Here is a 24,868-nt window from a genome sequence, read left to right on the forward strand (position 1 = left end):
TATTGCAACATTTAACTCCATATTACCAGATAATATTTCTTCTAGAATGAGACTCTCCAGTTCTTAGAAAGAATTAGTTGGTTCAAATAACAGGTTAATGATAACAAAGACACAGATCAATATTAGTATATGCTGTGTTCAAATAGCCTTGTAATAGTTATTTCACACATTTCAATTTTCACACCACCAAAAAATTATACAAAAAATACTTTCTGAGTTGAGGTATTCACTGGCTAAAATATAGAAAATAAAATGTAAACACCCCTTTATTTCAACAAATAAAATATTTTTAATATTAAAAAGTACTTATTGTTGGCTAAAAGGCATCCAAATTTAACGGAATTAACAATTCAAAGTATAAAACCTCATGTCCAAATAAATGACTTTTTTTTAATAAAACAAAATTATCCACTCACTCTTCGGTCTTATTCACTTGATTAAAGAAAAACAGTCGTTAATTTTAGAGAAGTCTCAAGTAAGCAACTTTTAAGCAAACTATACCAAACAGTGGATAATACATCAATTACACTGTTTTCATAACACAATGTGCACACAGAAAATCAGAATTTACTTCCAAGTGGTGAATGGTAGAGAGTCAGGAGATCCCAAGAAATTGGAAAAACATCCACAATTGCAAAAAAAATTAATTTTTTAGAGAAATAAAACAAGAGGGAAAATTCCAGAGTTCAGAAAGTGCTAATCACAAAATCAAACAAAAAAATAAGACAAAAATAACAAAAACTACTCCGTATTCTTAGAACACATCTAACCTTTTACACCACAAGTTTTTCTTTCACTCTCCCTTTTTTCTAACTTCTCCCACCAAAAGTTTTTTGGGTTTTTTTGGGGTTTTTTTTTTTGTCTTTTCTAGGGCCGCACCCGCAGCACATGGAGGTTCCCAGGCTAGGGGTCGAGTTGGAGCCAGCCTTTGCCAGAGCCACAGCAACATGGGATCCGAGCCGTGTCTGCAACCTACACCACAGCTCATGGCAACACCAGATCCTTAACCCACTGAGCGAGGATCAAACCCAAAACCTCATGGTTCCTAGTTGGATTCGTTAACCACTGAGCCACGACGGGAACTCCCTCACACCAAAAGTTTTAATCTAAGAAAATATCTGGTATTTCATTGGTTATCAATTCTTTTTTAAAAGTACACTCTTGATAATAACTCATTTCTGGAGTTTCTGTCGTGGCTCAGTGGTAATGAACCCAACTAGTATCCACCATGAGGACACAGGTTTGATCCTTGGCCTCACTCAGTGGATTAAGGATCTGGCATTGCTGTGAGCTGTGGTATAGGTCACAGACCTATACCTATGGCTCAGATCCTGCATTGCAGTGGCTATGGTGTAGGCCAGCAGCTGCAGCTCTGATTCAGTCTCTAGCCTGGGAACTTCCACATGCTGCAGATGCAGCCCTAAAAAGACAAAAAATAATAATAATAATGCATTTCCACATTGGGAAAAAAATTTTAATGAAAAAATTCTAGAAATCCACATTGACAAGTATTTGTAAGGCAAAATACATATATATGTACAAGAAAAAAAGAGACAAATGAGTGGATTTTTAAATGACATTAGTACTATACCTGTAAGTACTCCTGAAACTCTTCTCTCTTAGACTTTAAGAATTCATAATTTTTGGGGCCAATGATCCTCTTGGAAGGAAGCTGGGCATCAGGAAATGTGCCTGAAATTAATATATGAAGGTAATTACTAGGAGTTCCCATTGTGGCTCAAAGGGTTTAAGAACCCAAGGTAGTTTCTGTGAGGATGCAGGCTTGATCCCTGGCTCCACTCAATAGGTTAAGGATCTAGCATTGCTACAAGCTGTAGTGTAGATCACAGATGCAGTTCAGATCTGGTGTTTCTGTGGGTGTGGCAAAGGGCTGGAGCTATGGCTCCATTTTGACCCCTGGCCCAAGAACTTCCATATGCAAGTGCAGCTGTAAAAAGAAAAAAAGAAAGCAATTACTATGTTCTGCTACTGTTTAAAAAACCTTACTTATAATTTACCATAGCAATTCAGATTCACAATGCTGTCTTGTAGAGATGTGGCATTATTCTTTAAATAATCTTGACAAAATAAGAGAGCTTCAAGTCAGAAGACCAAAGAACTTGAATCTACTGATATCCAAAATATCACCACCCTTCACTGACACAGATGTATTTAGCCTTCTACATAGGTTAAAAAAAAAAAAAAGGTGGAGTTCCCGTCATGGTGCAGTGGTTAATGAATCCAACTAGGAACCATGAGGTTTCGGATTCGATCCCTGGCCTTGCTCAGTGGGTTAAGGATCCGGCATTGCCGTGAGCTGTGGTGTAGGTCACAGACACGGCTTGGATCCCACGTTGCTGTGGCTATGGAGCAGGCCAGCAGCAACAGCTCCAATTAGACCCCTAGCCTGGGAACCTCCATACGCTGTGGGAGTGGCCCTAGAAAAGGCAAAAAGACAAAAAGAAAAAAACAAAGTTATCATGAGATTATATTGAAATTGGTGTGATTCTATTAGACAAAATATTACTAAGAAATACCTATTCTCTCACAGGGAAAAAAAAAAGGGAGCATTTTGCCAATACTATGTAAGTTTAAAAATTAATTTAAAAACCACAGGAGTTCCTGTAGTGGCACAGTGGTTAACGAATCCGACTTAAGAACCATGAGGTTGCAGATTTGTTCCCTGGCCTTGATCAGTGGGTTAACGATCGGCATTGCCATGAGCTGTGGTGTGGGTTGCAGACGTGGCTCGGATCCCGAGTTGCTGTGGCTCTGGCGTAGGGCAGTGGCTACAGCTCTGATTCAACCCCTAGCCTGGGGGAGCAGCCCAGGAAAAGGCGAAAAGACAAAAAAAAAAAAAAACCAAAACGCAGACACATTTTCTGATACAGCCGACTTTGGAAATTTTAGTACCAAAAAGGACAAATATTGTTAGGAATCCAACCAACTTTGGTTGATCCAGGATTTTAAGTTACGGAGACAAATGATATTCTCTAGCTCTAAACCAAAAGGAAAAGTCTTAAGGAAGGATTAAGGTAAAAATGGCATTGCACCAGATTAGCAAAGACAAAGAGAAAACTATTTAAGGACAAGTACGAACTCAAAATCTAGGTAATAAAGTATGGAGTGAGACCCTGTCTTATCTTTCTAAAATCTCCTTATTGTGGGTCTTGTTCTTATAGTAGGGTAAGGAAGTTTCCCTGCTATTCTAATTCAGGACCAACCTGTATTTGGATCAGGGAACATTGCACAGAGCTTTTCCAAAATACACAATTCAGGAGTTCCCATAGTGGCTCAGTGGTTAACGAATCTGACTAGGAACCATGAGGTTGTGGATTCGATCCCTGGCCTTGCTCAGTGGGTTAAGGATCCGGCATTGCCATGAGCTGTGGTGTAGGTTGCAGACGCGGCTCAGATCCCGCGTTGCTATGGCTCTGGTGTAGGCTGGTGGCTACAGCTCCGCTTAGACCCCTAGCCTGGGAACCTCCATATGCCACAGGAGCGGCCCAAGAAATGGCAAAAAGACAAAAAAAAAAAAAAAAAAAAAAAAAAAATACGCAATTCAAACTCAACACTCTACACACAAAATAACTAGAAATACTTCATGACTATAAACCTAATATTAACTAAAATAAGTGGACAGTTAAGAGAGACTGAGAAGTGAGAGAAAAAACTAAAGAGTGTTTTCCTTTTCTGATTATCTATCTTAAAAGGAGCATTCAACTATAACAGGAGTTTTTCCCATATCTAAATCTAAGAGCTAAATCAAAACATTTGCCATGTTGTATGAAAAACGTGTTTACCACAGAAGTTGATGGCAAAAGAACAGAGCAACTCTGAAATACCTGGTTTAAATTCTCTGCATATCAACATAAATAAAAATTAAACTGGAGAGGAGTTCCCGCTATAATGCAGTAGGTTAAGGATCCAGTGGCCCAGGTCACTGCTGAGGCATGGGTTTGATCCCTGGCCTGAGGCCGCAGGTCAATAAGGATCTGGCATTGCTGCAACTGTAGCGCAGGTCACAGCTATGGCTCAAATTCAATCCCTGGCCCAGGCATCTCCATATGCCACAGGTTCAGCAAAAGTAAATAAATAAATAAATAAACTAGATAGAGAACTCTTCCTAAGGTTCTAATATTTAAAGAATTGCTGTCTTTTACATTTCAACATCATTATTACATAAAAAGAAATACATTATAAAAACTTTTAAAATATAAATATGCAAAAATAAGATAAAAAACAGTACATTCCTATTATCAATAGTGAATACAAGTGCTACTGTTACATATCCTTAGTACAATTACTTAAAATTAGGAAATTAATCTGATTCAACAGTTTTCAAGGCTAACGTTGAAATGTAATGTTGTATACAAAAAGGACAACATACCATGAAATTCTGTTAGTTTTGATTCAAGTACATAGAATTCAAGATATCTTCTATATACAGACCAATGTTCAGGCTCATGCCCAACTGCAAAATGAATGAATACACACTGAGAAATAAATAATTTTACAAACTACTACTAAAAGGATACGCTATTCAAAACATTAGGTATACAACCTTAGAAATCTATACATAGAACTTCCATATGACCCCGCAATACCACTCTTGGGCATCTATCCGGACAAAACTCTACTTAAAAGAGACACATGCACCCTCATGTTCATTGCAGCACTATCCACAATAGCCAGGACATGGAAACAACCCAAATGTCCATCGACAGATGATTGGATTCGGAAGATGTGGTATATATACACAATGGAATACTACTCAGCCATCAAAAAGAATGACATAATGCCATTTGCAGCAACATGGATGGAGCTAGAGAATCTCATCCTGAGTGAAATGAGCCAGAAAGACAAAGACAAATACCATATGTTATCACTTATAACTGGAATCTAATAGCCAGCACAAATGAACATCTCCTCAGAAAAGAAAATCATGGACTTGGAGAAGAGACTTGTGGCTGCCTGATGGGAAGGGGAGGGAGTGGGAGGGATCGGGAGCTTGGGCTTATCAGACACAACTTAGAATAGATTTACAAGGAGATCCTGCTGAATAGCATTGAGAACTTTGTCTAGATACTCATGTTGCAAAAGAAGAAAGGGTGGGGGAAAAACTGTAATTGTAATGTATACATGTAAGGATAACCTGACCCCCTTGCTGTACAGTGGGAAAATAAAAAAAAATTATAAAAAAAAAAAAAGAAAGAAATCAGTACATCCATGGGGTTCCCATGGTGGCGCAATGTTTAACGAATCCAACTAGGAACCATGAAGTTGAGGGTTCCGCGCCTGGCCTCGCTCAGTGGGTTAAGGACCCGGTGTTGCTGTGGCTCTGGCGTGGGCTGGCGGCTGTAGCTCTGATTGGACCTCTAGCCTGGGAACCTCCATGTGCTATGGATGCAGCCCTAGAAAAGACAAAAAAAAAAAAAAAGGAAATCAGTACATCCTATATCCCACTGCCATAGTGATTCGGTAGAGCGGTGGCACTCAAAAGCAATTTTCACTGGAGTTCTCCTATGGAGCAGTGGGTTGGGGATCCAGCATTGTCACTGTAGCAACTCAGGTCACTGCCATGGCTCAGGTTCAATACCTCCTTTGGGAACTTCCACACGCCACAGCCATGACCAAAAAAAAAGTCGATTTTCATTGCTTAGCAACTGACAATATCTGGAAACATTTTTTGGTTGTCACATTGGAGGAAGGGGTGCTGCTGACATCTAGCGAGTGTAGGTCAGGGATGTTGTTAAACATCCTACAATGCACAGGAGTGCCTCTCACAGCAAAAAATGGTCCAGCCCTTAATGTCAATAGTCTCAATGTTGAGAAACACTAGGTTAGAGAATGAATACTTGATCCAATTGAAGTCAATACAAAAGTCCAACCCCAAGACTAGAAGCTTCTCAATTCTCTGGAACGTGCAATAAGGTCTGTGATCTTTGCACCTATTTTGCTAACACAAAGGGAAGGCTGGAGCTGTGGGAGTGGGAAGAGAAGTTGGGTTGGAAACCCCACGGAGCATGAGGATGAAACTGATGGCCAGAGGAAAAATCTTTAGAGGTGAAGAGGAACTTGGCCCTTGTTGACCGCATTTGAGCGACTGGATCAAATCTCCTCTGAAGCTGGTCCTTATTTATTTATTTACTTTGCTTTTTAGGGCTGCGCCCATGGGATATGGAGGTTCGCAGGCTAGGGGACAGGTCGGAGCTGCAGCTGCCGGCCTACACCACAGCCACAGCAACTCAGGATCTGAGCCGAGTCTGCAACCTACACCACAGCTCACAGCAATGCTGGATCCCTGACCCACTGAGCAAGGCCAGGAATGGAATCCAATCTTTGTGGATACTAGTTGGATTCATTTCCACTGCACCGGGAAGGGAACTCCTGGTCCTCTTTTAATCATATGAATTAATAAATTGCTCTTTGTTCGTTTAAAAAAAAACAAAAACAAAAACATTAGGTATACAAAGCTAGAAACTGTTCCAGTCTTAGTAATTTATTATTTCTTGGAATCACATCATTACTTTATTTTATCCCATATTTAAGTTACTTAAAAGAAATTGATAAGTTTTACCTCTTTATGAAGTTATTGCAATAATACATATATTTTCCCACAACAGAATCAGAAAGTTTACAGAAACTTCAAAAATTATGCCATTATGCTTAATGTTTAAACATCACAAAAAATGATGCACTTAATAAAAATTTATAATCACTTTAAGAGTTCTCAAATACTTAACAATTGCCCTAATCTAGTCCAGTACAGGACAGCACTATCCAACAGAACTTTCTACAACTGTGAAAATGTTCTATAGTATCTATACTAACACAGTAGCTATTAGCCACATATTCCTATTGATCTCTTGAAATGTGGCTCGTTTAAGGAACTAAAATTAAAGTATTACTTTAACATTAATTGCCACAAGTGGCTAATGACTAGAAAATTGGACAGCACAAAGTAATGATTTAAAGAATGAGTGGGGTCACATTGCCTATTTCAATCCCAGTTCCCCCATTTAGCAACTATGTGAACTTGAACAAACACAACCTCACTGTGCTTTAAGTTTGCTTACAATAAAAATAATTATACCTACTACATTAAATAATCCACCTCCACCACTTTTTGTATGGTGCGTAACACAGAGTAAGCACCCCCAAAATGTTAACAGCTATCATTAGCATCTCATGCCATTCTAGCAGAAATTTGGAAATGCAATGGATCAAGTGAACTAAATGCACAACGCAAAAATAACACTTGTTTTCAGAAAAACCAACCTAATATAGTTACAACCTATAAAGCAAATCCTATTTTTCTTCTTTCTTAGTTACTTACCTTAAAAGATCTACATTACATTTGGTTTTAGTTTTTAAAATCCTAAAATTGCTACTTTGCTATACATATGAAATTAACTGTAGCATTTAAATGATACACTTTTTTTTTCCCTCACAGGGCATGGCTTCCTAAGAGCACATTACACTGACAGGACAAGTCTGCAGCACTGCTGAAAAAAATTACCTTAGAAAATAAGTTTTAAAATATTTTCATTTTATGAATTCCCAATTGTGGTGCAGCAGAGACAAATTAGACTAGGCACCATGAGGTTGTGGGTTCCATTTTTGGCCTCGCTCAGTGGGTTAAGGACCTGGCATTGCCGTGAGCTGTGGTGTAGGTTGCAAACATGGCTCAGATCCTTCATTGCTGTGGCTGTGGTGTAGGCCAACAGCTATAGCTCCAATTAGACCCCTAGCCTGGGAACCTCCACGTGCCATGGGTGCAGCCCTAAAAAGCAAATAAATTAATAAAAATTTTCATTTTAACTTTATGTTAAATTAAGCCGAACTTTTAAAAATAAAGCAGAAAAATTAAAGTTGGTTGTCCAAAAGGCAAAACAAAAGTATACTCTCAAAATATTTTAAATTACATCATATGTAAAACTATCAAAAGGAGATAAAGGTTTCTACGTATCTACATAAATTTATTTATATGAGGGATGAGTCTAATATGTCAATGAACGAAGATGCTAGACTCAGTACCTCCAACAGACACACCAAATCTACAAAATCAACACACCAAAATCAAAAATGGATCCTTTTGAGCCGAGACAGGTGGAACCCAGGCTGAACAGCTGGAGCATGTCTCTTGCTAGCACCTCACGGTAAAGATAAAGCAGGAGCACAGAGGAGCTGAGCTCTTGAGTAAAAAGATAAGATGACCACATTTTTTATTCTTGAGGTCAAGGAGACCTATACATGCACAAAAAAGTTCCTCAGGGGTCAAAAAAATGAGGATGTGTTAGCCCACAATATGTCCTGCCAACCTCCCAGAAATCCTCACACTACAACTTACCTTGGCTAAAAGATGCATGCAAACATACAGAGGGCCCTGGATGAGATCAAATATGGGCACGAAGCAAGATGAAGCAAGATAATTGGAAAGGGAACTCAGAAAACTGCCCCCATATAAACAATTTAAGCCACCCCAAAAGAGTGGGACTCACTCTGCAAGTCTAACCGTGTGTCTTTCCACATGTACTTTTCTCCTAATAAAAGTTGTACCTGCTTCACTATCCTTTATCTCCTTGCTGAATTATAAAGAAGACAAAAACTGAAGTTCTGCATCAAGCCCACTGGCTCTCATAGTCCTATGGCTAGGATTCAGTGCCTTCACCACTGTAGCCAAGGTACGATTCCCATTTGGGGAATTAAGATCCCCACTTCAAGCCACCACACTCTGTGGCACCCCTACTCCAAGATCAATTTCCCTCTGTAAATGATGTAAAAGCTAAATGCACTGCTTCTCCACAACAAAGGATAAAAGGACCGCATCAAGCCAGGGAAGAAAAGCAGAGTCATGACCTTGGTAAAAACCTTATCCTCAGCATGAAACATCAATAGTGAGGGATCTCACAGTCTGGCATTTCTTCCAGAAAAGTAAGGGGTTGGTGCCCTACTACAGGCACCCCAATCCCTGGGATGTGCACCAGGGAAATGAGCCCCCAAAACATCTGGCTTAGAAAACCAACGGGATTGATGTTCAAGGGGCCTAATATGCTATAGGAAACTGAGATTCTCATTTTAAATGGCTCCTGTGGGGTCTTACTTGTCCCAAACCCAAGAGAAAAATAGCAGTTTGAAAAGTGCCTAGTCTATATGTAAGACAACTCAAATTTTTGCTAATCCAAAAGCATGTGCTGGAAGGTCAGGAGACAGCTGAAACTATCCCTGAGACAAGGCACCGGCACTGCATTCCCCACTTACTCTGCGAGCACAGGCAAACATGGTAAATGGTACCCACCCACACCCTTGCTAAGACAGGCACAGGTAAGCAGTCACAGCACTATCCTGCTGCCTTACAAAGGCCAGAGAACACGGCAGATGCAGCACTCCCTATTCCCTGGCTGGGGCCGGCAAGCATGAGCAGCAGCATTCGTTGACTCCCAGCCTATAGCCAGCTCACTCATACAGGCAAGGCACTCTCCCTCGGCACTGCTGAAATCTGCAGGCACACACAGTCAAGATATTTTCCTGTTGTCTTTCTGACGCGGGCCAGAATGCCCTGCCTCCTCTTTGTTAAAGCCAGCATGTGTGCCCAATCCACAGAGAGGACACCCCCTTGATCATCTGGCCCTGATGGCTAAGGGGGCTGTCAATACTGAGCTCCATGGGACTGTAACAATTAGAAAGACAGTTCTTGGAAAGACACATGCCCCACCCCAGGCCCTGCACGGACAGCCAACTAAATACAACCCCAGACTTCCTGTGAAAAAGACCTAGTGACTTAGCCTAGAGCTTCAGACAGAGGCAAAGGCTTCAGATTTCCCACACATCTAGGCACTAAGGAGGTACTCCCAGGAAACATAAGTAGGGAGACAGCATTCCTATGTATCCCCATGGCTGTGCTGCAGCTCAACGAGAACTCTCAGAAGGAGGCTCACACACTCATCTAGAGCCCCAAATTTTGCAGGTGTATGCCCAGGGGACACCTCCAGATCTCCTGGAATGGAGCCAGGAAGGGATTATGATTGTGGCCCCATGGGACTATATATATCTACACACTTTAAAAGCTGCTGCCTAAGCGTCTGTCTTCCAATCAGCCTGAAACTATGTGCTAAATGAGATTCCTTCCTCTGGAACACTGACAGATCTTGGCACACCTTCAATAACAGGTACATATTAAGAATAAATCAGGGCTTCCCATCGTGGCTCAGCAGAAATGAATCTGACTGGTATCCATGAGGATGCAGGATCAATCCCTGGCCTCGCTCAGTGGGTTAAGGATCCGGCATTGCCATGAGCTGTGGTGTAGGTTGCAGAAGCAGCTCAGATCTGGCACTGCTGTGGCTATGGTGTAGACCGGCAGCTACAGTTACGATTCAACCCGTAGCCTGGGAACCTCCATATGCTGCAGGTGCAGCCCTAAAAAGACCAAAAAGTAATAAATCAGGCAGTTTACACAGTCACAAAGGTCCAAGAGACAAACAAGACCTAGGGGTAAGCTTGAATGAGAAGGCTAATTGCCCCCAGGCCACTCTCCAAGACTGAGAGAGGTAGGTTTTTCTTCCACTCACACAGAATGAACATAGTCATATAAAATGAGGAAACAGAGAAATAAATTTGAAATAAAAGCACAAGACAAAAATCTCAGATTGATAGAGAGATATGTGGTCTATGGATAAAAAAATTAATGGTCATAAAAATGTTAACCAAACTTGGGAGAAGAACAGATAAACACAGTGAGAACTTCAACACAGGGACAGAAAAAATTTAAGAAAGTAGCAAAGAGAAGTCAGAGAGCTGAAGAATACAACACCTAAACTGAGATATCCTAGAGGGATTCAACAGCAGAATGGATGAAGGAAAGAACTGATCAGCAAACAGGAAGGCAAAGCAACAAAAAGAAAAAGGAATTTAAAAAAATGAAGATAACTTGTGGGACCTATAGGGATAACATCAACTGAAATAACACTTGTATTCAAGGGGTCCCAAAAGAAGAAGAGAGGAAAAGAGGCATAAAAGTTATCTGAAGAAATAATAGCTGAAAACTTCCTTAACCGTGGGAAAGAAACAGACATCCAGGTCCAGAAATCCCAGAGAGTTCCAAATAAGATGAACCCAAAGAGATTCACACTAGGACACATATATAATTAAAATGTCAAAAGCTAAAGATAGAGAATATTAAAAGCATCGAGAGAAAAATTGTTACATACAAGGGAAACCCCATAAGACAGACTATCAACAGATTTCTCAGCATAAATTCTGCAGGCCAGAAATGAATGGTACTGCATATTCAAAGTGCTAAAAGGAAAAAATTTCCAACCAAGAAACTCTACCCAGCAAAGTTATTATTTATATTCGAAGGAGCTAAAGGTTTTCCAGACAAGTAAAAACTAAATAATTCACAGACTACTAAACTGACCTTCCTTGCCGCAGGAGCGGCCCAAGAAATAGCAAAAAGACAGAAATAATAATAATAATAATAAACTGACCTTCCAAAAAATGAGAATTCTTTAAGATTGAAAACAAAAAAAAAGGCCTAATTAATATCAGGAAAATATATCAAAGTAAAAATTTCACTGGAAAAGATAACTATTTACTAAAGGTGGTGGATTAATCACTTATATAACAAATTATGAAGGTTAAAAGATAAAAGTAGTAAAATTAGCTAATGCTATAATATTTGTTAATTTCCATAAAATAAAAGAGGTAAAATATAAAAGCAAAAACATAACATGTGGGGAAGGGGGTAAAAATGTAGAATTTTTTAATGTGTTCTAATTTAAGTTGATATTAACTTAAAATAGGTTGTTTTGGTGGTTTTTGTTTTGCTTTTTATTGAAGTACAGTTGATTTATAATGTGTTAATTTCTGTTGTACAGCAAAATGATTCTGATATATATATATATATCCTTTTCTAAATATTCTTTTCCATTATGGTTTATCACAGTAAAATAAGACTGTTATATACATAGGATGAGATATGTAAATCTCAAGGTAACGACGAAGTAAAACTAATAGTAACTACACAGAAGAAAATGAGAAAGAAATCTAAACACTACAGAAAGTCATCAAATCACAAGAGAGAAAGAAAAGAAAGAAATGAAGAGGAACTACAAAAATAGCCAGAAAACAACAAAATGGCAATAAATACACACCTATCAATAACTACTTTAAGTGTAAATAAACTCTACAATTAAAGACAGAGAGGTTGAACAAATTAAAAAAATAAGATACATCTATATACTGCCTACAAGAATAAGGACCTCACAAATAAGGACACACATAGACTGTGAGTGAAAGGATAGAAAAAGACATCCCACACAAATGGAAATGAAGGAAAGCTGGTGTAGCTCTACTCATATCAGAAAAAATGGACTTTAAAACAAAGACTGTCATACAAGACAGGGACATTCCACACTGATAAAAAAGTCAATGCAGGGAGTTCTCTGGTCGCCTAGTGGGTTAAGGATCCAGTGTTGTTACTGCTGTGGCTCAGGTAACTGCTGTGGCATGGGTTCAATCCCTGGTCCATGACCTTTAACATGCCGCAGGTGTAGCCAAAAAAGAAAAGAAGAAGTCGATCCAGCAAGAAGATATATAACATTTATAAATATAAATGCCTCAACACAAGTACACCAAAATGTATAAAGTAAATATTAACAGACCTAAAGGGAGAAATCAAGAGACCCCCAAATAGCGAAAACAATCTTGAGAAAGAACAGAGCTAGGGGAATCAAGTGTCCTTGACTTCAGAGCCACCAGGGAACTCCCAAGACTCTTCTTTTTTTGGACACAATCATGGTATATGGAAGTTTCCAGGCCAGAGATCAAACCCACATTACAGCAATGACCCAAGCCACTGCTTCTGAGAAAATTCAAATACCTAATACTTCTTGAAAAATAAATAAGGGGAATTAGCAAACCTGACCTTCATAAGTCATTTAGCAACTCCTCTCTCGAAAACATTTCCTAACACTGCCACTTTTGTCCTTCTTTCTCACAGATAGTTCCCTCTTCCTGAGGTTGACTTTATTTTTCTCTCATCATTCCCCAAATGTGCACAACTTTGATGTACTTTCACTTATAGAGACTGTCCCCTCTCTTGGACAAAGCCCAGGATGCTGACTATCCCTCTATGGATACTGTAATCTTATCTCTACAACTCACAGCTGAAATAAGCAAAAGCAAAAAGACAGCAAAACACACACATACACACACAAAAAAATGTACAGTTGTGTTTGATCATACTTTTATCAATCGTATTTAACCCACAACAATGGAGGAGGAGAAATGCTATCTTAAACTGGTTTTACACTTGACATAGTGTTCTATGCATTAATAATAATCAATTAAGTATTATGGCAAATGATGATAGCAGCAAAACAATTAAAAGAACATAATATAAAATGCCCTGCCAGACTGTCAGGTGTCTCACAGGCATCTACTCAATAAGTAAATTAATTAACTAGTAATAGAGATAACATAGAATATCCTTAGCGTTTGTCCAATTTTATGTTCTTTACACTTATCTTCTATATCTGCAATCATATTCAATAGTTAGAACTGGCAAAATTGTATCATTTCTGATAAATACAGACTAATTAATGGGCATCTTTTTTTTTGATTGGAAAGTTTGCTAATGGGCATCTTTTAAGAAAGGAACTTATATAGGGTTTCCCACCTGCTCTTCTATCATTTCTTTCAACATCAATACAAAACACAGGTATTCTCTCCTTTTTCTCCTTTCTTTCAGAGGATGTATCTTCAAAAAAGTCTACATAAGGAATACTAATTTTCCATGCAGCAAGGTTTCGGGGAGTATTAGGTGTGTTCACAGCTTCCATTGGAGAATCATCTTCCATTACAACAATACCTTCTTCAATCTGGAAAAAATCATCAGAAAACATTTAAAATTTCCAGGAACTTTACGCCTTATCATATGAGATACAATAGAAAGTAATATGACCATGTAAAGTCTATAATTGTTTTAATACTTTTTAAATAAGGTGTATCAAATTTTATACTGAAAATGAAATATAAAAAACTAAAACTAACAAGTTACTAGCATCAACTCCAGGTTATGTTACATTACCTATATACGAAAATTCAAAATAGACACTTCAGGAATTACTAGAAAAGACATTAAAAATACACAAATACAGAAATAACAAGCAGAGATTACTATACTGATATTTTTAATTCAGGAATGTAAAATTTTGGAGTTCCTGTCGTGGCTCAGTGGTTAACAAATCCGACTAGGAACCATGAGGTTGCGGGTTCGATTCCTGGCCTTGCTCATTGGATTAAGGATCCGGCATTGCCGTGAGCTGTGGTGTAGGTCGCAGACGCGGCTTAGATCCTGCGTTGCTGGGGCTGTGGTATGGGCCCTTGGCCACAGCTCTGATTCGACCCCTAGCCTGGGAACCTCCATGTGCCACAGGAATGGCCCTAAAAAGCAAAAAATAAAATAAAATAAAAATCCTCAGGGATACTAGCTGGGTTCACAATGGGACCTCCTCGGAGGACTTCTTTAATGCTCTATTGAAAACAAAAGTCTTCTAGGCCTAAAAAATAAAAACAGACAATAGGTGTTTGCTTTTAACTTTTTGGGACAAGGCTATCTCCTTATATACCTGAAAGAAAAACAGAGAAGCATGTGTGAGGGAAACATCCACTCCATTGCTTAGAGCCTGAGGTACAGGGCAGCATTTTCCATGGTTATTGTAACTGTAACTTTGTTAATGGATTTGGCTTCTAAGAAGAGATGGTAAAAATGATTCCTAAAATGACAGAAAAGTTGTTTAACAAGAAGACTAAAAAGCCAAAAAATGAATATTCTTAAGTAAAAAGAAGTTCCACGAAATCAGTCTAAGAAAACAGAACGAAATTCTCAGCAACATAAAAATATATACAGGAGTTCCCGTCGTGGCGCAGTGGTTAACGAATCCCACTAGGAACCATGAGGTTGCGGGTTCGGTCCCTGCCCTTGCTCAGTGGGTTAACGATCCGGCATTGCCGTGAGCTGTGGTGTAGGTCGCAGACGCGGCTCGGATCCCGCGTTGCTGTGGCTCTGGTGTAGGCCGGTGGCTACAGCTCCGATTCGACCCCTAGCCTGGGAACCTCCATATGCCGCGGGAGCGGCCCAAGAAATAGCAACAACAACAACTAAAGACAAAAGACAAAAAAAAAAAAAAAAAATATATATATATATATATATATATATACAAAAGATAAAGGACAAAGTTTCATGTCATATTACTGTTACCATATGGTGTTTATTTCAAAAAAGTCAGATGAAAAATCTCTAGGGCAATACTTCCCTAAGAATTTGCAGGAATCCCTTCAATATTATTTGAAATAACCAAGATTTTCATTTTCAAACAGTTGTTCCCTCTATAAAGAAGATGGAGAATAAAGGAAAGAGAGAATAAAAGGCAAAGAGATGTTCCCCTATTTCCTTGAGAAATACTAATTTAACTCATTATTATCTTTTCCTATGTAGAGATAACTACCAATATACCAATGGGCATATTATATAACAGAAGTTTATTTGTAAACCAGTTCTGAACTTGGACAGATATGTATTTTCAGATAGACACAATCTTACACAGCAGACTCTGGTTCCCAGGTCAGCATACATATGCCAACTTAATCGATAATCTGATGGTATCATAACATTGTATAGTACTCACTGTGCTTATTATGTGCTAGACACTGTTCTAAGCGCTTCATGTATATTACTTGTTCAATCCCCACAATACTGCTATATAAGCTAGATACTATTATCCCCATTTCACATGTGAGGAAATTAAATCAAAATAAAATTAAGCAATTTACCCAAGGTCATATAGCAAAGAGGCACTGCCACCAAAATGATCCCCCAGCAAGTTCCCAGGGTAGGGGTCACATCACAGCTGTAGCTGCCAGCTCAATTTTAGCCCTGGCAGTGAGACTGGCAATTCCCCTTTCCCCAATCTTCCTAAACAGGCAAAGAAGATTTCCCTGAGGCCTCACAGTTTAGAACTAGCACTATCTACATGGTAAATCGTAAGTAACACTGTACTGGTCTGCATATAGGGTTAACATTCTATTTGTCACTTCCTCCTCTCTTCAGATTATTAGTGATTAGTTTGCCCTCTTCTCCTACTTCTATTATTATTATCTTTGCTTCCAATCAAGAATTTCCATTCTCCTGGTCCGATATGAAAAAGAACAAACATTCTCAGCTTTGTAAAGATAGCTTCCTATTCCTGAAGCAAAAACACAGCTTGTATTTCAAGTAACTGAGAACAAAAAAATAAAAAGTACATCTTCCCCTATAAAAATTATGTTTCCAGAGTTCCTGTCGTGGCTCAGTGGTTAGCGAATCCGACTAGGAACCATGAGGTTGCGGGTTCGATCCCTGGCATTGCTCAGTGGGTTAAAAGATCCAGTGCTGCCGTAAGCTGTGGTGTAGGTCACAGATGCGGCTCAGATCCTGCGTTGCTGTGGCTCTGGCCTAAGCCGGCGGCTACAGCTCCGATTCGACCCCTAGCCTGGGAACCTCTATATACTGTGGGAGCGGCCCAAGAAATGGCAAAAAGACAAAAAAAAAAAAAAATTATATTTCCAAAAGTTCCCAATAACATGGGTAAATGTTTTTGTTACAATCTTAAATGCAGAGAGAGTAGGATAGCAAATTTTATGAATAATACAGCCTAGTTTATGCATGTGAGAAAGGAAAGGTATTGTTAAAAACAGAATCACCAAAATGTTCATTGACGTGGTTATTGGGTAGTAGAATTATGGTGTTATTTTAAATTTTTTTCTACATTTCAATATTATTAAGAAATCGAGACTATAATATGCTTAAAATCTAAAAACATAACAAACATTATTTTTTTAAGACTCCCTTCTGTGGTCTACCATCTTTCTTCTACACATACTTTTAAAGCGTAGGAGAAAAAAATGCTGTATTTGGATTATCTAAATAGAAAAAAAGAATTAAGTAAGATTTTCTTCCATTCAAATTATTGTGAAGAAACAGTGAATCTGTTTAACAAGTCATGATGCGATGGGACAAAGGTTAAAAGGAAGGGGGAAACAGGAAAAAGGGGTTTATTTACCCTTCTCTCCCAAGTTCCTTTTTGATCATTACCAATCCAATCACTAACATTCATCTCTTATCTACTCAGGTTAGTGAATTTCTTAAGAGCAAAATCCAGATTTTTTTAAAATTATTATTAAGGTACAGGTGATTTACAATGTTGTACCATTTTCTGCTAAAAGCAAAGTGACCCAGTTGTACATATATATATGTATACTTATATATGCATTCTTTTTCTCATATTATTTTCCATCATGTTCTATCCCAAAAGATTGGATAGAGTTCCCTGTGCTATACAGTAGGTTCCACTGCTTATCCATTTTAAATGTAACAATTTACATCTACTAACCCCAAACTCCCAGTCCATCCCCCTCCCTCCACCAAAATCTAAGTCCTAATCACCTTTTTATCTCCAGTGTGCAGAGATATTAAAAGACAAAATGAAGATTCAAGGTCTCTGTTCAATAAACATTTGTTAAGTAGGAGTTCCTGTCATGACTCCGTGGTAACAAACCCAAATAGTATCCATGAGGACACAGGTTCAATCCATGGCTCTGCTCAGTAGGTTAAGGATCTGGCATTGCCATGAGCTATGGTGTAGGTCACAGACTCTGCTGGGATCTGGCATTGCTGTGGCTATGGTGTAGGCTGGCTGGTACAACTCCAATCCAAACCCTAGCCTGGAAATTTCCATATGTCACAAATGTGGCTGTAAAAAGCAAAAAAAAAAAAAAAAAAAAAAAGATTTGTTAACCAAATACAAAATACAAATAAGACAACATCTGCCTTTATGCAACTCACTAATTGGTAGGGAAGACAATCATGAACATATTTTCAAACACATAAATTAAACCATAATTTCAAACACAATATGGTACGTGTTTTAACATATGATCTAATAGGAGCAACGAAAGGAGGGAATGTTCAGTTCTGCTTGGGGATCCTGATAAGGTCTTACAGGAATCTACTAGATTATGAATGGTAAGTATGAATTTTCTAGATAAATAAAGGGAAAAAAAAGGCATTTCAAGCAAAACATCATGTGAAAAGATAAAGAGAAATAAAATAGCATGCAGGGTGTAATATTCTTATAAATCAATTAGGGATCCTGATAAAATGTCATTTATGATTCAAAGGTTTACGATGAAGTCTAAGATTCTATGATAACAAGCTCCTAGGTTATGCCTATGCTGTTGATCCATAGATCACGGTTTGAATATCAAGGGATTAGGTAGGGCATCTATTAACACAACTCCATATGCCTGCCCATATGTCTGGAAAGAGATATGAAGTAAAAACTTAATCAAAACATGGTAAATTATTTGACTATTAGAAGTATATCAACTTAAAAGAAACCCTTCTGGCCTTAGTAAGCAGTAACTTTGTGCTCAAGAACTTTAAAAGTTAGAGAGATGGGATTAAGATGGCAGAATAAAAGGACTTGGAAGAAATAGAAGGCATTGGAAGCAAAGCTCTCTTGAGTATTCATCAGCATGGCCATTTCTCTGGAGGTGGCCATTTTGGGAAAATCTGGCCTCACCCATCAGACCTGAGAAGCCCCCAGGCCAAACAACAATCCAGGTGGGATCACAGCCCTGCCCCCTCAGGCTGCCTAAAGACCCCCAGTCACACAGCTGCCTCTAATCTCATCCAGAGACTAAGCCCCACCCACCATAGGGGTAGAAATCAGCTCCACCTACCAGTGGGTAGGCATGGGTCCCTCCCATTAGGAAGCCTACAGCAAGCCCTGCTACCATCTTCAGCCACAAGGGGGGCAGACACCAGAAGTAAGAAAGGCTACAACCCTATTATCTGTAAAAAGATCACCATACCAAAAACCTATAAAAATGAAAAGACAGAGAACTATAATTCAGATGAGGGAGAAAGAAAAAACCCCAGAAAATCAGCTAAGTGATCAGGAGATTCTCAGCCTCCAGGAAAAAGACGTTACACTGTTGATGCTGAAGATGATGCAAGACATTGGAAATAAACTGAAGGCAAAGATGGATAACTTACAGAAAACACTGACCAAAGAGATACAAGATATAAAACCTAAATAAGAAGAGATGCAAAATACAAGAAATGAAATAAAAAATTCGGGAGTTCCCGTCGTGGCGCAGTGGTTAACGAATCCCACTAGGAACCATGAGGTTGCGGGTTCGGTCCCTGGCCTCACTCAGTGGGTTAAGGATCCGGCGTTGCCGTGAGCTGTGGTGTAGGTTGCAGACGCGGCTCGGATCCCGCGTTGCTGTGGCTCTGGTGTAGGCCGGTGGCTACAGCTCCGATTCGACCCCTAGCCTGGGAACCTCCATATGCCGCGAGAGCGGCCCAAGAAATAGCAACAACAAGAACAACAACTAAAGACAAAAAGACCAAAAAAAAAAAAAAAAAAAAAAAAAATCACTAGAAGCAGCCAACAGCAGAATACAGGAGGCAGAAGAACGAATAAGCGAGGTGGAGGACAGATTAGTAGAAATTGCAGATGCAGAACAGAAAAGAGAAAAAAGATTGAAAACAAATGAAGAGAGTCTCAGAGAACTCTGGGACAACGTAAAACGCAACAACATCTGTATTATAGGGGGGTGCCAGAAGGAGAAGAGAGAGAGAAAGGGACAGAAAAAATATTCCAAGAGATAATAGCTGAAAACTTCCCTCACATGGGAAGGGAACCACTCACTCAAATCCAGGAAGCACAATGAGTACCATATAAAATAAACCCAAGGAGGAATACACCGAGACACATGTTAATCAAACTAACCAAAATTTAAGACAAAGAGAAAATCCTGAAAGCAGCTAGGGAAAAGAAACAAATGACATACAAGGGAACCCCAATAAGGTTATCAGCAGATTTTTCAGCAGAAACTCTGCAGGCCAGAAGGGAGTGGCATGATATACTTAACGTAATGAAAGGACAAAACCTCCAACCAAGATTACTTTACCCAGCAAGGCTCTCATTCAGATTTGAAGGAGAAATCAAAAGCTTCACAGATTAGCAAAAGCTGAGAGAATTCAGCAACACTAAACCAGCTTTACAACAAATACTAAAGGAACTTCTCTAGGCAGAAAAGAAAAGGCTGCAACAGGAAACAAAAATACCACAAATGACAAGGGTCACCAGCAAAGGTATATATATAGTAAAGGTACAAAATCATCCATGCACAATTATGCCACCAAAATCAGAAATCATGAGAAGATGAGAGTACAAATGCAGGACACTGGAGATGCACTTGCAATTAAGAGACCAACAACTTAAAACAATCACATATATATATAGACTCATATCAAAACTTCAGAGTAACTGAAAACCAAATATGTACAATTGATACACAAACAAATAAAAAAATCAACTCAAATACAACACCAAAGAGAGTCATCAAACCACAAGAGGAAAGAACAAGAGAAGAAAGAAAGAAAAAAGAGCAACAAAAACAAACCCAAAGCAATTAATAAAATGGCATTAAGAACATATATATCAATAAGTACCTTAAATGTTAATGGACTAAACGCCCCAACCAAAAGACACAGACTAGCTGAATGGATACAAAAACAAGATCCATATATATGCTGTCTCCAAGAGACCCACATCACTTCTAGGGACACACACAAATTGAAAGTGAGATGATGGAAGGTATTTTAAGTTAGATTAGCACCATGAACCTTATAACATTAGTAATAACTAATGAAAGAAAGGGAAATACAGAGCAAGTGTGAAGTAAGATAAAAAAGAGGAAATAGCAAGTAAGCATATTCAATTTCCTATGCCATTTAAGTCTGAAGTTATACATATATAAAATTGAAGAATTTTTACTTACAAAATCATCTTCACCTTCAGCTAAACCATAATTAGGCAACATAGCTCCCTCCATTGTTGTGCTCTTGAATACTCCTTTAATTTTGCTACCTATTCTGCTGATTCCAAATGATTCTCCTCTTTTCTGTGTGCTCCTAAATATTAAAAAAAAGTACCAAGAACACAGTAAATTATTAAATTATCAAACAGTCCAGTTTTCTGTAAATAATAATAAAAAATAGTTTTGAAAAGAGTAAATTGAAGGTATAGCTAAACAAAACTTTTTGGAATTTTCCAGTCACTGATTAAGTCTCAACATCTCAAAAGCCAAAAGTAACAGAACATTTAAAGTTTAAATTTGGGAGGATGAATAAATGAGACATATATTTATTAACAAACATTTGAAATTTACCTTCTATTTAACTTTAAAACATTAACTAAGTATAAAAGATGACAGCCCCCTAATGGTATATCCTTCTTACTGCCATACTTTTTTTGTTTTGAGGGGTTTTTTGTAAACATTTTCTGAATTTTTAAAAAGCCCTGTTTTTCAGCTGTATCCACAGCAGGGATACAGGGATCGATCCTGAACCACAGCAATGACAGCACTGAATCCTTAACCTCTTAGGCTACCAGGTAACTCCTGCCACATGTTTTTTGAAATAAGATTTAAAATGTGGTAAAAACTAATGTTTAAAACAGATTCACAATGTGACAGAAGAAAAAAAAAAAAAAAAACTATGACCTCAGTACTTCATTTTCAGGTGGAATTTAACAACAAAAACGTCTGAAAATTTTTAAGCAAACTTCAACTTTATAATCATATATAAATACTCAAATGACTAAGGTATAAAATGCACCTTACATAACTTCAAAGTAAAAACAGGAAAAGATAAAATATCAAAGGGAAGAGTTAGCAATGAACATAAGGATAAAAGCTAATGCAGCCTAAAGGAAGAAGCCTGTTTTGCCATATATATATATTAAATAAGGGTTTTACACTTTTTTCAAAAGTGAATTTCTAAAGGCAGAAACAGCTGAAAGCAACAACAAAAATATGCCAAAAAGCAGCAAAAAATTTCCTCCATTACAAGCCTACTGCCTCATGTTTCAAGAAATAAAAACATAACTTTTATCCAACACATGCTCAGAGTTCCCTGGTAACCTAGCAGTTAAGGATTCTCGTCATTGCTGTGGCTGTCATGGCTGTGGCATGGGTTTGATCCCTTGCTCAGGAATTTCCACATGCCACAGGAGTAAACAAATTAAAAAAAAAAAAAAATCCTCATGCTCACTAGGTAATACTACCCTCACAACAGATGCCCAAATAAAAATGACTATTTTGGAAGTTCCCGTCATGGCTCAGTGGTTAACAAATCCAACTAGGAATCAACAATGAGGTCGCAGATTTGATCCCTGGCTTTGCTCAGTGGGTTAAAGATCCGGCGTTGTCATGAGCTGTGGTATAGGTCACAGACGCATGAGGACACAGGTTTGATCCCTGGCCTCGCTTGGTGGGTTAAGGATCCTGAGTTGCGGTGAACTGTGATTTAAGTTGCAGATACAGCTCAGATCTGGCGTTGCTGTGGCTGTGGTGTAGGCCGGCAGCTGTACCTCTGATTTGATCCCTAACCTGGGAACCTCCACATACTGTGGGTACAGCTCTAAAAAGACCAAAAAAAAAACAAACAAACAAAAAAAAAACCAAGAAAGTTTGTCTGAATGCCCAAATGAATAGCTATCATTCCTACAAGAAAATGCATTGTTAAAATAATGCAACAATTACAGAAATAAAAGTTAGCTGATAAGTTTCAAATGTACCAGATGTATGTGACATATATTTTATACATGTTCAAGGAGCAAGTCAAACTTATTTCAAAACTGGAAAAACTCTATTAATAAGTAGTAAGGAGTAAAAACGATACTTAAATAGAATACTTTAAAGAAGCATGCAATTAGTTCTTTTAAATCCAGCATTGTAAACACTGCTCTCTCTGACATAAAAAATGTTTCCAGAAAGAAATATGAAAATGTTGATGAAAATTAAAATCTCTAGAATCTAGATAGATTATTCTAGTCTCTAGGAACTAGATAGATTATAAAACAATTGGGCTTTTTGAAATATGATGTATTTTTAAAATATCTCACTTGTGATTATGCCCAGAAATGTTGAACTGTACTTCTTGCTTTTAAAAAAAGTTCTTTGGAGTTCCCTTCGTGGCTCAGTGGTTATGAATCCAACTAGGAACCATGAGGTTGCAGGTTCCATCCATGGCCTTGCTCAGTGGGTTAAGGATCCGGCGTTGCCATGAGCTGAGGTGTAGGTCACAGATGAGGCTCAGATCTGGCCACTGCTGTGGCTCTGGTGCAGGCTGGCAGCAACAGCTCCGATTAGACCCCTAGCCTGGGAACCTCCATATGCTGCAGGTGCGGCCCTTGAAAAGACAAAAAAAAAAAAAAAAAAAGAAAAGAAAAAGTTCTTTAATCACAAATTATTCTAAAAAGTAATTCAGCAAAATCAAAAAAAAAAGTCAAGAGCACTTGAAAAGCAAAATATTGGTTTTTTCCTTTTAATTTTATACTGACATTTTTATTTTATGATGATATATATCATGGTATTTCAAAAAGGAGACATCTAGAATTGAAGTAGAGGTTAACTTTGTAATATCCCAAATAGCAGACACAAAGGCAGTAAGAGCACAATGCCTCATTTTTTTTCATTTTTAGTTGTACTTAGGTTGTTTTAGGTAAACTTTTTGGAGTTAAACAGATAATTTATACAGGAAAGAATCACATGCTGTCTCAAGACTTACCGAAAATCATCCAAACTTAGGCTACCTCTGCAATAACAGATATATGAAATTATATAAGGAAAAGAGAAAGAGAAAAAGCCCAGATATTAAACAAGTTTCACTTCAGAACATAAAACAAAATTTAAAACCTTTAAAAGTTACGCAGATGGATAGCATTCACCTTCACAAAGGAAAGGAGTTCTCATGAATAACATAATAAAGGAAAGAGAAACAAAACACAATGGCTGTTCTGGGCGGGGTTGGGGTCTGTATTCTACATCATTTTTTTTTAATGATTTTTATTTTTTCCATCATATCTGGTTTACAGTCTTCTGTCAATTTTCTACTGTACAGCAGGGTGACCCAGTCACACATGCATATATACATTCTTTTTCTCACATTATCATGCTACATCATAAGTGACTAGATATAGCTCCCAGTGCTATACAGCAGGATCTCACTGGTTATCCATTCCAAAGGCAATAGGTTGCATCTGTCAACCCCAGATTCCCAGTCCCTCCCACTACCCCCCCTCCCCTTGGCATCCACAAGTCTGTTCTCCATGTCCATGAGTTTCTTTTCTGTGCAAAGGTTAACTTGTGCCATAGATCAGATTGCAGATATAACTGAAATCACATGGTGCTTGTCTTTCTCTTTCTGACTTACTTCACTTAGTACGAGAGTCTCTAGTTCCATCCATGTTGCTGCAAATGGCATTATGTTGTTCTTTTTTAAGGCTGGGCAGTATTCCATTGTGTATATATACCAAATCTTCTTAAGCCAATCATCTGTCGATGGATATTTAAGTTGTTTGCATGTCTTGGCTATTGTGAATAGTGCCACAATGAACATACAGGCGCATGTGGCTTTTTCAAGGAGAGTTTTGTCTGGATATATGCCCAGGAGTGGGATTGCTGGGTCATATGGTAGTTCTACATATCGTTTTTTTTTTTTTTTTTTTTTAATCTTTTTTTTTTTTTTTTGTCTTTTTGCTATTTCTTGGGCCGCTCCCGCGGCATATGGAGGTTCCCAGGCTAAGGGTCGAATCGGAGCTGTAGCCACTGGCCTACGCCAGAGCCACAGCAACGTGGGATCCGAGCCACGTCTGCAACCTACACCACAGCTCACAGCAATGCTGGATCGTTAACCCACTGAGCAAGGGCAGGGACCGAACCCACAACCTCATGGTTCCTAGTC

The 24,868-nt window shown here is 38.4% G+C and overlaps 1 protein-coding gene across 15 annotated transcripts in view; it reads right to left on the reverse strand.

The window, feature by feature from the left end:
* SNX14 (sorting nexin 14) overlaps positions 1-24,868 on the reverse strand; it is a 371,843-nt gene that overhangs the window by 12,602 nt on the left and 334,373 nt on the right. For 8 of the 15 annotated variants that reach the window (XR_014805338.1, XM_084959467.1, XM_084959468.1 and 5 more), the window contains 4 exons: positions 20,902-21,034; positions 13,685-13,886; positions 4,391-4,474; positions 1,592-1,692 (listed from right to left, as the gene is read on the reverse strand). Coding sequence is in view for 13 of the 15 variants with exons in the window: in XM_084959467.1 (XP_084815593.1) it covers positions 1,592-1,692; positions 4,391-4,474; positions 13,685-13,886; positions 20,902-21,034 (520 nt within the window). In the remaining 2 variants the exon portion in view is untranslated. Of the gene's footprint in view, positions 1-1,591; positions 1,693-4,390; positions 4,475-13,684; positions 13,887-20,901; positions 21,035-23,692; positions 23,720-24,613; positions 24,733-24,868 lie in introns of those variants that run through there. The other 7 variants (XM_084959460.1, XM_084959431.1, XM_084959417.1 and 4 more) reach the window with 2 other exon arrangements.

The sequence above is a fragment of the Sus scrofa genome, chromosome 1 (genome assembly GCF_054392235.1).
Source record: "Sus scrofa isolate SSC_HxYL_T2T_F1_AM1 chromosome 1, Sscrofa_HxYL_maternal_Yorkshire_Landrace_v2.0, whole genome shotgun sequence".
Taxonomy (NCBI): Eukaryota; Metazoa; Chordata; class Mammalia; order Artiodactyla; family Suidae; genus Sus; species Sus scrofa.